The 14,544-nt window shown below is 31.5% G+C and overlaps 1 protein-coding gene across 1 annotated transcript; it reads left to right on the forward strand.

The window, feature by feature from the left end:
* Window positions 1-2,624: 2,624 nt before the first annotated feature.
* On the forward strand, window positions 2,625-8,045 carry LOC134241275 (toll-like receptor 4). Its single transcript, XM_062723337.1, has 2 exons — window positions 2,625-2,809; window positions 5,256-8,045. Exons 1-2 carry the CDS (start codon window positions 2,752-2,754, stop codon window positions 7,550-7,552), a joined length of 2,355 nt encoding a protein of 784 aa, XP_062579321.1. The 5' UTR covers window positions 2,625-2,751; the 3' UTR covers window positions 7,553-8,045.
* Window positions 8,046-14,544: the final 6,499 nt, after the last annotated feature.

Consider the following 14,544-nt stretch of genomic DNA (forward strand, 5'->3'; position numbering starts at 1 on the left):
AAACTACCCCCCTCCCCAATGATCCTTATTAATTTTGCTATGTGTCTTACAGTCGATCAATTAAACATCATCAGTGATAATTTGTTGAATTTTGGCGAACAATACAATGGATGTTGTAAGTTTTCGTCGCCACGGACGTTGCTCATTTTGATGCCCTTTATATCATTTTTTTTTTCATGAGATTCCACCTGCTCATGTGTCTTTACAACAGACATTGGTTGATGTAAATTTCACATATTGCAGTGAATATTTCTTTGGGATTCTTCATGACTTTTACAGCAGCTTTCATGAAGCGTTTAATTTCACTCTAGTTTACTGATTCGTTACCATTCATTTTAAATGCAGTGTCTCGAATATTCCTTGTTTTCCAGCTTCTCAAAAAAAAAAAAACTGTGATGAAAAGTGGTCAGATAAACTGTAATCAATGCATTAAAGATTCAAATATAAGAGAAAGTCAAGCTTAATGTCATATGATTTCTATATTGTATGCCATATTGTTCAGGACATTATTTATTGAACAACCCTCGTAACTCAGCATTTTCTTCACCACGAAATAAAATCCCGACGAAGCTTTTTTTTTATTCAACTACAAAATTTGACCCCACAAAAATTGCGTAATCATAAAAAATACTGTATGATTTTACAGTATATAAACAATGCTAAAGCTATGACCATTTGGCAGAAAGACACAGAAAATGAGAGTGAAGACCTTGTATTTCACAGTAAGAAAATTTAAAATTGAATTAACTCAAATCAAGGTAAGATTTTATTTTGAAGTCCTAAGAGTATAACACAAATCTGATACAGTAGAGAAATCCTATCATATGCTGAATAAAGCTTTACATTTTGATCTAACCTTGTCCCATTTTGAACCAATGAAAATTGCTGTGCATGAGCAAGTTTCTAGTGTAAACCAATACTTGGGTATTCCGAATATAATTCTTTAGGCTTCTTGGAATTGAGGTCTAGACCCATAAAAAGGAAGTATGAAATACATTATAATACAGTCTAGTATTAAGTTTCGTAATTAGAACCCATAAAACAACAATTTCTTAAAACTGTCTGGAATTACCCCCAGCCTTACTTACATGCAATAACTGAATTAATATGTATTAAACATCAGTTTAACATAGTTATATTAGATTTCATGTCCTGCTGCTCGTTTATACGTGTAAAGAATATGGTAAAATCAAGAAATATATAAACACCTGAATTACCAGTATACATTCCTGTTTCATTTATGTCTACTTACTCGCATGGTTAAAAGGGTGTTAAACAATTACGGAAATACATATCTTCAAAAACGTTTTTCGACAAGTTATTTTATTTATTTTTAATAACAATCAACGAGGTACTGCTAGCTCACTAAACTCACTAAACTCATTAAATGATACCCTCACGTTAAATTTTCAGTATATGATTATAATGGCATAGTTCGGGTTTTGCCCTGGGAGACCCGAAATAGTTGTCAGATCAAAATTTAAAATTGGAGGTATGTAAATGCATTAGCTTACATAACAAAGAATTATGATAAACGTATGATTTCATATGTCCCTTATTTAATGTAACAATCTTCCCTTCTATCCTGCATGTGGGTTTGTTGTCTCCCGGTTGATTCTAACACGAGAGCATGCTCTACGTACAAAAATCATTTTTATAATGTTTATAATCAAAAGAACTAGAATAAAGTTTTAAGTTTAAATAATGTTTCCATTAAAATTTGCAGAATTTTTAAGCATGCAAGTGGAGTGGAAAAAAATAAAGAAGCAGGTCCTGTAATTCCAGCACACTGTGTAAGATTTTACCAACAATAAAATCCATGGAACATAGTGATTTTTAATCTAATATCTAATTCATAAAGCAGATTCATCCGGGTATAACAATGCCTATGCCAAATTAACACCCCTATTAACCTGGCTTTTTCTTACTATCCCTCTTTAAGCATTTAAATTTAGGAACATGCGTCAGATATGTTAATAAAAAAAACACTACTAGTATTTAATACACTATTAATAGTGAACATACCCAGAATGCGGAAGTTTGAAATATGATATGCATTGCATTAACTGGATACAATTTAAACAAGTATCTAAATTTTATAAAACTCTCCGGTACAACAATACAATGTAGTCCTGATCTTAATAAAATTAATGCATTTTGCCTAAAATTATCAGCTCAAGCATACGCATAAAATTAGCTGTAATAATCTGAGCATTTGTTAAATGGAGGGAAATACTGAATCTGTGCCAAAATAGTTAAAATCAAAAAGAATCGCACAAATAGCATGCATTGTAAGGTATAATGAAAGACAGAAAAGTTTAAAGAGAACTACAACTTTAGGATTAAAAAAATAGAAAGTATAACTTTTTTTATTAATTTTTTTTTTTCATTAAAAGACAACAAAATCTTTAATTTTCGGCACTCTAGAACAGTTTTTCGAAATAAAAGATTGTTTATACAAGTTAAATTTTATGGGTTACATCCTTAGATACGATTACCATAAGAAGTGTCAAATACGGAAATACCCTCTTTATCAAAGCAACAAATATTTTGTAGTCATAGAAAGCATAACATCCTTGTAAATATATATCTAAGATCCGGTATGTCATACAAAAAGTAAAACAAACCTTCGCTGAAATATAAGTGAACTGCTAAATTATCAAGAACATGAATAAGGCATGATCATATTTAAACATTTCTATCGAAGCCCGTAAATATATCTGCCCAAGTTTTCTAACCACGCTATACATTATGACGTTTTCTACAAACCAAAAACTTGATTTGGATACTTCAAAAATACACTTCCTAGGTAAATATATCTTAGGCATTTGATACTTGAATATTTAAAATTGTGTTTAACTTATAAAAGCTTATAATGTGTTATTGCATTCAAAAATTAATTATCTTCTGTGTATGTTACATTAAAGTTTAGGAGTGGTATTAAAGCAAAATTATTCATTTTATGATTGATTGATTGATTGATTGTATGTTGTTCTACGTCCCATTCGAGAATATTTCATTTAGAAAGGTCACGTGATATCGGTGAAGATTTTGAAATTTTGACCTTTACTCAGCATTCAGGTCATTGAGCAGTTAGGTATCTTTGTCGTGTCAACACCTGTCGTAACACAGGGCCGCGGTTTTCAAGGTCTCATCCGAAGGACCCACAACTCTCAATTCAACTGAAAAGATTTTTGTTCGTTTTTTTTTTATTTCGTTTTTATTCTGATTTGTGAAAAAGACTTTTTTCTTTTACTTGTTATAAAGTTTTCATTATTGGGAAGCTATTGTAATCACGATTTAAAGGGGCATGGACACAGTTTCAACTGAATTTTTAAAACCAATTTTAATGTTTACAATTCCTTCCTAAGGCATTATCTATTGATTAGCAAAAATTTGAAGATCACTTGTTGATTAACAAACACGATATAAAACATAAAGTTCTTCATAATGTAAACAAGGCTCGTGCCTTGTTTTTGTTTACATATAGAAAATATCATATTTATAACAAAATGAAATTCAGCAGATCAATAGTAACTGTCGAATCGTATTTAAAATTAACTTTTATTTGAAATCATCTACTTTGAACGAATATATATTAGTATATTAACCTGTGTAAACAAAAACATGACATACACCTTGTTTACATAACAAAGGTTTGGAGCTCTAAATATGTCTTGAATCTGGACAACTGACGTTCAAATTTTTGATGATCATTAGAAAGACCCTAGATAAATTTTTATAAAAATGGAAAAATAAATTTTGAAATTTTAGCTGAAACTGTGTCCGTGCCCCTTTAAAGGTGCATGGACACAGATTTGAAGTTAATATTTTCTGTGTAATATTACGACTTATATTTTATTAGCATTTTACACAAAAATAAATCAAAAATCTTATTTCATCTAAAAGTTATTGAAACTTAAAATTTTTGGGTGGGTTTGTTTGACACATCCTTGACTCTCACAAATTTTATTTTTATTCTTAATACTTAGGAAAAGTGGCGATCTTGTTGTGTATTAATGATAAATATTAAAACTTTAATCCAGAAATATAATTATATTCAGAGTAGAAATGTTAGAAAGCAAAACTCCGTCACAAGTATCGGCATTACGAGCTAAGTGTTGTGTACAGAGTTTAGCAAATTGATCACACCCGTGAATTGTACACAGTTTTTGTAAACAGGGCACGAGCTCTGTTATTGTTGATGTTTACGATCCACCGGGTGCGTTCAATCGTTAAAGTCTGTTCACCACAACTGCACGGACTGACAATATACCACGTGTGTTTTGCTTTCCAACATTTCTCTGAATTTTTTTGATTATAGTTCTCATTTATCATTTATACACAGCAAGATTGCCACTTTTCCTAAGTATTAAGAATAACATTAAAATTTGTGAAAGAGCAAGGATGTGTCAATCAAACCCGTCTAAAAATTTGAAGTTATAATAACTTTTAAATGAAATAAGATTTTAAATTTATTTTTGTGTAAAATGTTATTAAAATATATAAGTCGTAATATCATACAGAAAATATTAATTTCAAATCTGTGTCCATGCACCTTTGAGAAACAAACGAGTATTCGGCAAACCTAGTGCATATTGAGCTAAAACTGCAGAAAAAGATGCAATGTTGTAAAATTAATGTAGCAATTAATTACTTATTTACATCTTACTACTGGTAAACGTTCGATAATGTACTTGACTTGTTATCAGTAAACAAAAAAATTATCTTCCATACAGTTAGGCTGTCATGATGTTTCACAGTTGCTTGGACATTTTACTAAGAAATGATGTCAATGTCAACTAAACAACAACACTTTATAATAAACGCGATGATTTCAGTTTTTTCATCGTCTACCTCCCTTATCTTAACAGTGATATTTCTGCTCTAGCCTGCATTTATTGTATATGTTTCTAAACTTATTCGATACTCAGGAGCATGCTTTTACACCGACGCAGGCTACTCACACATAAGCTGATGTTACATAGATTTTAACAATATAGTTTAAAGTAAGCATTTCATAATTTCCTTAGTCGGTTTTAAGTATTACGATTTACAAGACATGGGAAAATCATAATCGAGTAACTATTATCGATTATAATAATTACTGTTTTCAAGTAAACGACAATAATCTGTGATCGAAGAATATTTAAATTACCTGTAATCGTAATTATGATTTGGGAAAAAGGTAATAAGTATAACAGCCTCTAATGATATAAATCTGTATAACAAATATTGTTTTATTTGTTTTTCAGCAATGTTTATCATTTGGATGACGATGTTGATTTCTTCTGTGGCGTCTACCGGACAAAATTGCTCATCAAGCAAGACATGTACATGTACTCCATATGCAGGAAAGTGGTTTGCTAATTGTGAAAATCTCGGTTTAATAATAGCTCCGGATTTTAATATTGATATTATTGGAATAAATTTGGCAAAAAACAAATTCACACAAGTTCCTCAAAATCTCCCAAGAACTCTTTCATATTTGGATTTATCCTACAATAACTTGAACAGACTTGATGCGATCTCCTTAAGGAGATATACGTTTCTGAGGAATTTTAGTATTTCGCACAACAATCTCAGAGAAATTCCAGTGGGAACCTTTCTTGAAAACTTAAGAATGGAATACCTTGATATCTCAAATAATATAATACTCACTCTGGAAGTGATCTATAACCTTACAAGGGATCTGCAAAATTCAAACATTAAATATCTAAATGCTGAAAAACTGCATTGTACTTATGGGGTAAGTCATATCATAAAAGTTTATCACGTGGTGAATCTAAAACACACATCGCTTGAGGAATTCAATTTAGCTTCAAATAGGATTCAGACTTTGGAAACAGGAGTTCTAACTTCTTTACCAAAATCACTCCGTGTTCTAAATTTGGCGGATAATATGTTAAGTTTTGGATTTTACCTCATGGAATTTGCGGTTATGCGCAATTTAGAGGTGCTCAATATCAGTTTACAAAATTTTTCTCATCAAATTAGAATGAGTGTTGACTTTTTCAAAAACTGTAATGACACAAGAAGTCCTCCTCGGGTGCACGTGGCTGGAGTCAATCAAAATGCAATTGAAAATTATCAGTCATACAAAGACACGTCATACACGTATGAAATGATATCAGTCTCTCAAGAATTCTATTCGAATTTCAGATGGTCTCAAGGAACATTCGACAACTTTACCCTCTTTATTCCTCCAAATCTCACAAGCTTATTTTGGCATGACTGTTTATACAAATTGTACATTCCAAAACTTCCAGTTGATGCAAATAACAAAATGTCGAAAATATTGATGCAAAGAAATATCATTTACAATCTTATCGGCCCAGTGACGGGAATGAAGCATGTTCAATACTTCGACCTGTCTGGTAATTTCTGTGGATATATTTCAAAAGAGTTTTTAAGATATTTTACCGGTTTAAAATATTTAAATCTTTCAAATAATGCACTGGGACCTTCATTTGAAAACGACGAATTTGGCGAGATTCTAGCGCACCAACGTAAGTTACTATCCCTAGATTTGTCTTTAAATAGAATTGGTCGACTTCCCAGAAAGGTTTTGAAACACAACCACAGAATTAAGAACCTGAATATAAGCTATAATTCACTGGGTAGTTTTAATGTATGGATTGAACATATGAGACGTTTGTCTGTTCTAGACTTATCACACAACCAGTTGTCAGGTCTTGGACCATCGACAAGAAAAGCGTTGAATTTGATTTCAATATCTAAGGAAATCCAAGTCAATATACTAGGTAACCAATTGAAATGCACTTGCGAAAATCTTGAATTTCTCAACTGGATTCACAAATCAACAAACTTGAAATTTGTAGAGTTTGAGAATTACACATGTGCATTCGGTAATTCGTCAAGTTTTTCATTAAAGTCTCTCGATATTATATTGTCCAGTTTAGAGAAGAGGTGTTCTTCTTACACATTAATCATAGTAAGTATGACTTCTCTGATCATTGTTGCAATGACCTTAACCGTAAGTCGCATTGTGTATAGGTACAGATGGAAACTTCGGTACATGTACTACGTTGCAAAACAGAATTATCGGGGCAATACAATAGTGAGTAACGATGCAAGTAATAAACACAGCATGTACCGATTTGACGCTTTTGTCTCGTATGCAGAAAGCGACAGAACTGAAGTCATAAACCTCGTCAAAAGTCTTGAAGAAGCGTTTGATCTAAAACTATGCATACATCACCGAGATTTCATTCCTGGAACGGACATAGCTGATAACATTACCAATGCTATTCATTCTAGCAGACGAACGGTTTGCATAATGACGTCACATTTTCTAAATTCATACTGGTGCATGTTTGAATTAAAAATGGCGCAAATGGAAGCGATTTATTCACGTAACGGCAAAAATATCTTGATACTGGTAGTCCTAGAAAAGAGTTCAATGCAGAAGTTTCCCCTTCATCTGATGGACCTTATTGAGAGTCAGTCATTTCTGGAGTATCCACAGGGAGAGGAGGAAGTTATCGCTTTCCAATCCAAACTCGGGAAATCTTTAAAGGCGTACGAGTGAAAACGATTGTTATAAAAAATAACAATATCTGAATGAATGTTTTGATTTTTAATCTATGAATAGACATAGAAGCATTTTTTATTTGTGACCCAGGAGCAAACTCAACATTTTAATGTTTAAAACATATCGTCATGAGGTTCTCAAAAATAATGTTTTACACTATCGATCACATATGTATATGTACCAGTGTATCCAGTACTCAGAAAATTTACACTTCTTTATCATTTGAAATTCATTTTGCACACAACTGTTTCAATAGCATAGTTTTGTTTACCAATATTATTTATTTTACTTTGTGACTGTGCTTTCACAAGATCAGCAATTTTGGAACTCTTACTATGATCTGACTAACGTTTTTGAAAGTTTTTGATCATCTTTATTACAGACAATCCATTACTCAGTATCTCACAGATTGACTCGTCTAAATCTGATATTAAATAAATATGGCCATTTGCAATGTGCACACACATGCAAGGCTCGTTTTTTGAACACATTCCATGTTTCCTCCAGCATTTTGAGAGTTTTCTGGAGTTTTCCAGAGTACAACGAAAGCTATTCTTAGTTGGTCTCTGTGACGTTCTATGACGTAATCATTTTGTCCTTTTCAATGAGTACGGCCTTTCCTCTCAATGAAGCATAATATTAATTCATGCTTTAGAATGAAACGAAGTAACAATTCTTAATATGAATGTTTAGAATTTTCTCTGTGCAATTTTAAATAGGATATGACTACAGATAATTTCAGCGTATAAATCATAAACAAAATTTTGACCTGCTCAAAGATCCGATTTTCGTCATCTAAAAATTCAAATAATTTGGAAATACATCAAGATATTTTAAAATTTCTTACAGCATTTCAATTGAATTTTTTGTTCAAACATTGCCACAAAATTAAGATACGATATGTTGTTTTGTAAAAATGTTACGAGTGCATTCCTAAACTCTCCTAACGACCCTTGTATACATTACAAGAGGCTTCGGTAAAGATTGTAGCTCTAGTGGTTTGTACTTATAACAAAGAAATAGAAAAGTGGCAGAAGGGATTTGAAACTTTACCAGAGCAATAAATAGAATAATTATCCTTGATAAAGTCTCTTTATGCGGCAAGATTGCAAAAAGACTACAACCGAAGAAGTACCTTGTCATAAAATTTTACAGAAATTTTAATATTAGTAACCATGGCAACATCATTCATAAAAAAAGAAAATTTTGTATCTCAGTGTATCTACTTGCATGCCACATTATATTATATTCAGATTAAAACTGAATTTGGAGTAGCATTTTTAAAGAATTTCACAGAATTTTCTATTTTTGAAACAATGGCAACACCGTTCATTGAAATTAAAAACCGATATAGGGAATTATTTATCTTAATTCGTCTTGTGTGCTAAGTTATATAGACCGTTTCACGGTAACTGCGTAACTGCTCTTTTGCAGGGCAAAATGATATAGTTTGGTGAAATATGACGTAAAAGTAATTGTTAAATATACGTCATTTAATTGTCTGTCAACAAAAACTTCGCCAAACGTTATTATTTTGTCCTGCGAAAGTATAGTACCGCAGTTATCGTGAAGGGGCTAATTGAAATCAGACTAAAATTGTAGCAGGAGTACCTGCATACCACATTTTATTATATTCAGACTAAACTGTATTTGGAGTAGCATTTTTTAAGTATTTCACGGTATTTCAAACGTGACATTTGTGGGGCTTTTAAATAAGTCAAGAAATCCCATGACAGGACCGTTTTAAAATGTTAAGCACATATTAAATTAGTAAGATAAAAAATACGAAAAAAATTCAATGACAGGAATTTTTTCAGCTAAAGGTCCTGTCCCACCTTAAATCTCTGCAAATGACTCCAAGTATGTACGAATCAGATCGATTTATACAATGTGCATGCTATTGTTGGTAAACCTCGTACATGTTTTACAATTGAATTTCAGTCTGGATTCTGATGTAATACTTTATGTTATGTCTTAGGAAAAATTAAATACAATGCCAGATGAAAAGAATGATTTATATTGTAAGTGTCATTAAACTGCTAAACGTCGATCAGAATAAGTCAGCGTAAAAGTTATGATAAGCAAAAACAAAGTTACCATAAATAAAATTGCTTAGCGGAAAACTTGAGTGGTGTGTACGTGCGCACGCTATTTGCAACTAAGGGGAACATGCGTATTGCATCATTACTGCCAATCAAATCCGAGGCAAAATATGCGTATAATTTTAAGGATGGAATTAATCCTCAACACTAAAAACGGTTTAAGAGCATGTCTACGAGAAAACCATGCAAGAGGTTATGGGAGCAAGGTTCTCAGATCAACTTCAAGTTTTGTGTGTAAATTTCTTCTATAATATGAAATATTTTGCCACAAAATTTTTTTCAGTGTGGTCTCACTTAAGGGGTTAAATCGACACTGTTACTAAAAATAGAATTCTTGGTCCTTGCGCAGGGTGAAAACAGGAATTTTATAGGATTTTATATTTAAAAATTCAGCATTTTACCTGATAATGATGTAAAATATCCATATATGGTTGAAAGTAACAAGATACACTTGTTTCGGAAAAATTTTCATAATCACAAACTGTGCCCTCGTTTAAGTGCAAAAAGGTCACAAATCTGGCATATTTCCAGATTTTTTAAAACTAGTGAAAATATTCACTTTTCAAAAACCTATACCTCAGAAAGTGACGCTTAGAATCAACTCAATCTCATACCAATTATTAGACAACATGTCTGTCTACATTATATAAAAAATCTGTCTTTGGACTCTCAAATATTTTGCTGTACTTTTTACTTAAAGTTGGACATTTTTTTGGTGAATTTTCAAATTTTCTTATCCTTGAACTTCAGCAAGGAGTTATTTAGCTGATTTAAATATTTTCAAAAATTTAAATTTTGCTTTTGAAAAATACCAGTATATTGTACATTTTTGTTTCCAATCAATAATTATTTCTTAGGGGGTTAAATGGGTTTATTTGGGGGGGGGGGGGGGTACCAGAATTGTATTATTTTACATTTTCTTTAAGCAGGGTGATATTCACATACTGCTTAGTACCTGTTTGTCAATCAGTAGACCAAGTGTGTTCTCCCTTATCTTAAAAAAAACAAAACATTTGCTTGATAGATAATAAACATCGTACACTGGTACCTACTAATAAGTTGATGACCCCTTTTAATTTGGAGTTCACAAGGTCAAAGGTCAAGGGTAATAATTCTTGATATACCCATATGTAGATTTTAATCATTCAAAATCTTGAGGATCCATTGCTTGACAGACATCAAATTAAGCACACTGGTTTCTTGAAAAGTAGAGGACCCCTTTAGATTTTGAGATCACAATGTCAAAGGTCAAGGGTCAAACTGAACAAAAAGGAATATCAGAGCCATTATCTTGACAGACATATTGTCATGGCAACAAACTCAAAATGAATGAACACCAAGTTTTAAAAATCAACAAATAAGAACATTTATTATTTTTAATTTCATTGCAGATTAAAATTTGAATATTACTCAATAACTAAGTACATTCAACAACAAAAAAATTACAATGCTTGACTGCTTCCTGATATTTTATATTCACTTCCAAAATTAAAATGACCTTGAAATTTTGTATGCTTGAAAAAAATCTACTTGCTTAAGTATATATCATGGGCATGGTTCTAAATTAAGGTAAGATTTAATAGAAAAAATCACAGTTTCCCCAAATCATATTCTGAATTATTTGCTATACCTGTATACAGGAAATTAGTCTTTATAATAGTGTTATATTTGGTAAAACTAAAGCACTGTTGACCTTGAACTTTGATCTTTTCTAACATAACAAGCACTTAAAATTTACTCTGAATTTTTGTGTATTCCTGCAAGTGAAACCTTATACATATTAAATATCAAGATATTAACAATGTTTAAGTACATGTATCAATAAAATGGTATAAGTTAACATATATGAAATACCCTGAAATTTTGGCTACTACACAAGCTTCTTCAATCATAAACTGTCTTTTTTTTTCTTCATGTTTTGTACACCATTTGGGTTGATCTTGAGGTCTCTAGCTTTCAAAATCTATAAGGTGTATCCAAACTATTCTGTTCAGTATGACCCCATTTTCTTCCTATGTAGCATCCAACAACTTCTGGAGAAAATTTAACAAGCACTGAAATTTCCACTTCTGGTTTAAAGAACAACTGGACTGTCTCCAAATACACAAAAGTAGTACTCAAAGTATGTACCTGTGAAAAAGGACAGTTTTCAAATTCAATTGAAATAAACCATACTAGACATATTCTAAGATTTTTAAAATAAATGTCATGTTTATGATAATGCTACATTTATATTTATCAATTGAAGAAAATGTTATTTAATGACTTGGGTAAAATTCTTCACAAATTCTTCTGGCTATCTTTGAAGAAAACAAGAGCTTCATATATCATTGAAATAAAGTAACAGAGTAGGGAAAAATGCATGTGGCAAATCGACAGACAGTCGAGGCAATTCCTATCCATGTACTATAGAATACAGTTATGAAATAGGTATGAGGGAAATATCAAACTTATGATTCCCTGAGGGAGGAAACTATTTCCCGGAGGAAATAGTTTTCTGCCGAGGGGAACTATAAATTTGCTATTTCCTGAGTTCCCATTCCATAACTTTTTTATTATACCGAAACAATGATAGGCGATTTAAATTTTCCTAACCAGATCATATTCCAACATTTAAAAAAAAAACTGTAGAGGCATAATTACAAATGCATGCGGTTTAACACATTGTATGATAAGTTAAGCATCATGTACTTAAACAATTAAATTGTTTTTAAAAAGTATTTTCACTGACATTTCGAAAAATTATTGTTGTCTTCATTTTGGTAGAATTCAAGTATGATTTTGACACCGCACATCGAAATGTTTTGACATCATAGCTTCATTGCTAATAACATGACGTCACAGGCTCTAGATTCCTAGCTTGAACGCTCCACCCACTGAACACTTTGTTCAAGATTACTAATAAATATTCATGAGGGAGTAGTCCCAGGGAATAGCTCTGATTTTCCAGGGAGTAGTCTTCAGATGAGGGCAATAGTCACTTCTCAGGGAAATAGAGATAATGGTAAATAATGGTATTAATTTATACAGAGTAATTACAGTAGAGGTATAATAATATAACATATCTTTACCATTTTCTCAGCAGTGGTAAGTAATTGGTAATGCTAATGCTGCATCTGCATTGTCTTTCCTCTTCTTATTTCTGGATTCTGTTCACAAAACTACCTTGGAAACCCTATGTAGTAATTCTTTATCATCCCCAAAACTGACTAGAAAAAGTATCTGTAAGACAAGACAATCAAAACATCATATGAAAAAATTAGCAAAAAGATGGCACATCAAAACAAAATAGGCCTGTTTATAGCTCCACAGCTGAAAATCCCATTGTAAAGCCCAGCCCTAACCAGGGAAGAATTTGAATAATCTGAAATTGCAAGATCAAGAAATATAAGAATGAAAGGAAATATTCTTTACAAAGTATAATTTCCCAGACTTATATTTATAATATTAGTTATGTTTTAAACACAAACCTGTCAAGGAACACATGGTGACCTTTAATTTGAAAAGTGACTGCACTAGTATTTGACAACTCTTTTTCCTTTAATCATATATGAAAAGCCGAAAATCATAACTGTAGCCATCTTTATAACATTTCATAGATATCTGAAAAAAATATTTTGTTTAATGAGATTCTTTATAATCATGCAGCCCACATATGAGGCAATAATGGTGATTTAATTGACAGTGAAGACCCACCTATCCAATTCTTAATGTACCCTATTAGTAAACAGTCAACTTTTCATTCCCTCTTCATCACCCCACAAAGGCTACTTATGCTATTTATAATTCTGCAGATGTGAATATTTTGCAATATTGTTGAATTTATACAGATATTTTTATTGCTACATTTACAAGTACCAACCTTGAAATTTCTCTTGACAGGTTTGCTAGGTATATATTCAGGTCCAATACAATCACTAGATTTAGCTACGTAGGTATTTTTTTATAGAAATAAATTACTTTGGTAGCTAAATAAAGCTACTTCAGGTAGGTAAATACAGCTACATGTAACTAAGTAGGTAAATCAAGCTACGTATGTAGCTAAATCTAGTGATTGTACCAGACCTGATAAAGTCTTGTCCATAATCAAGTCCCCATTAAAATTGTTTATTTTTTTTTTTTTTTTTACATATCAATACGCCTTTTTATAAGGTACATAGTATTATAAACCAAGATCCACCTACCTGTTTCTTTTTCAAATTCAAGTATCATCATCACTACATCGGTCTTGCTACCAAATGAATGTTTGCTGTCAGAATCATATTCATCAAAATCAGAGCCAGAATCTGAAGACTCGTTGACAATTCACGCACCTGAATCTTTTTCTGAGGACGTACAAAACGGTAACAAAGCGCCTCAGGATGCCATAATGTTTACACGTTGTTACGGAACCGTACATCGATCCCGATGGTTTTTCATAATTTTTTATGCATTTTATACATAGGCCACTAGTATATACGTAACAAATTACATTCACAGGAGGGACAATTTTCTTCAAATCACACATATTTATGCCTAAAACGATTAGATGACAGACATCTGTTTATAAACTTCGTAATCATAATAATTATCTACCTTTTCTTCAGAAGAGTGCAACAGGGGAGATAATTCAAACAAAATCTAAATAAATAGTAAAATACGTTGTTTTTCACAGGAAAAAAATTATTTAAAGCTTTTATAAAATTAAAAATAATTTTCATTGTTTATATTTGTAAATATTTTACACCAAAATTCATTAAAATTACTGTTAAAAGTAAAACTTATAAAATCATGAATTTTTCCATCATTTGAATTTGAGGTAATTTCAATACGATATAACTTTTCTGTCCTTGAGAGTCCAAAGGTGGATTTTACATATTGCTGGGATAATATTCTAGAGATTCTTAA

This window comes from Saccostrea cucullata, unplaced genomic scaffold (assembly GCF_032062105.1).
Source record: "Saccostrea cucullata isolate Sc308-1 unplaced genomic scaffold, CSIRO_AGI_Scuc_v1 ctg222, whole genome shotgun sequence".
NCBI classification, from domain to species: domain Eukaryota; kingdom Metazoa; phylum Mollusca; class Bivalvia; order Ostreida; family Ostreidae; genus Saccostrea; species Saccostrea cuccullata.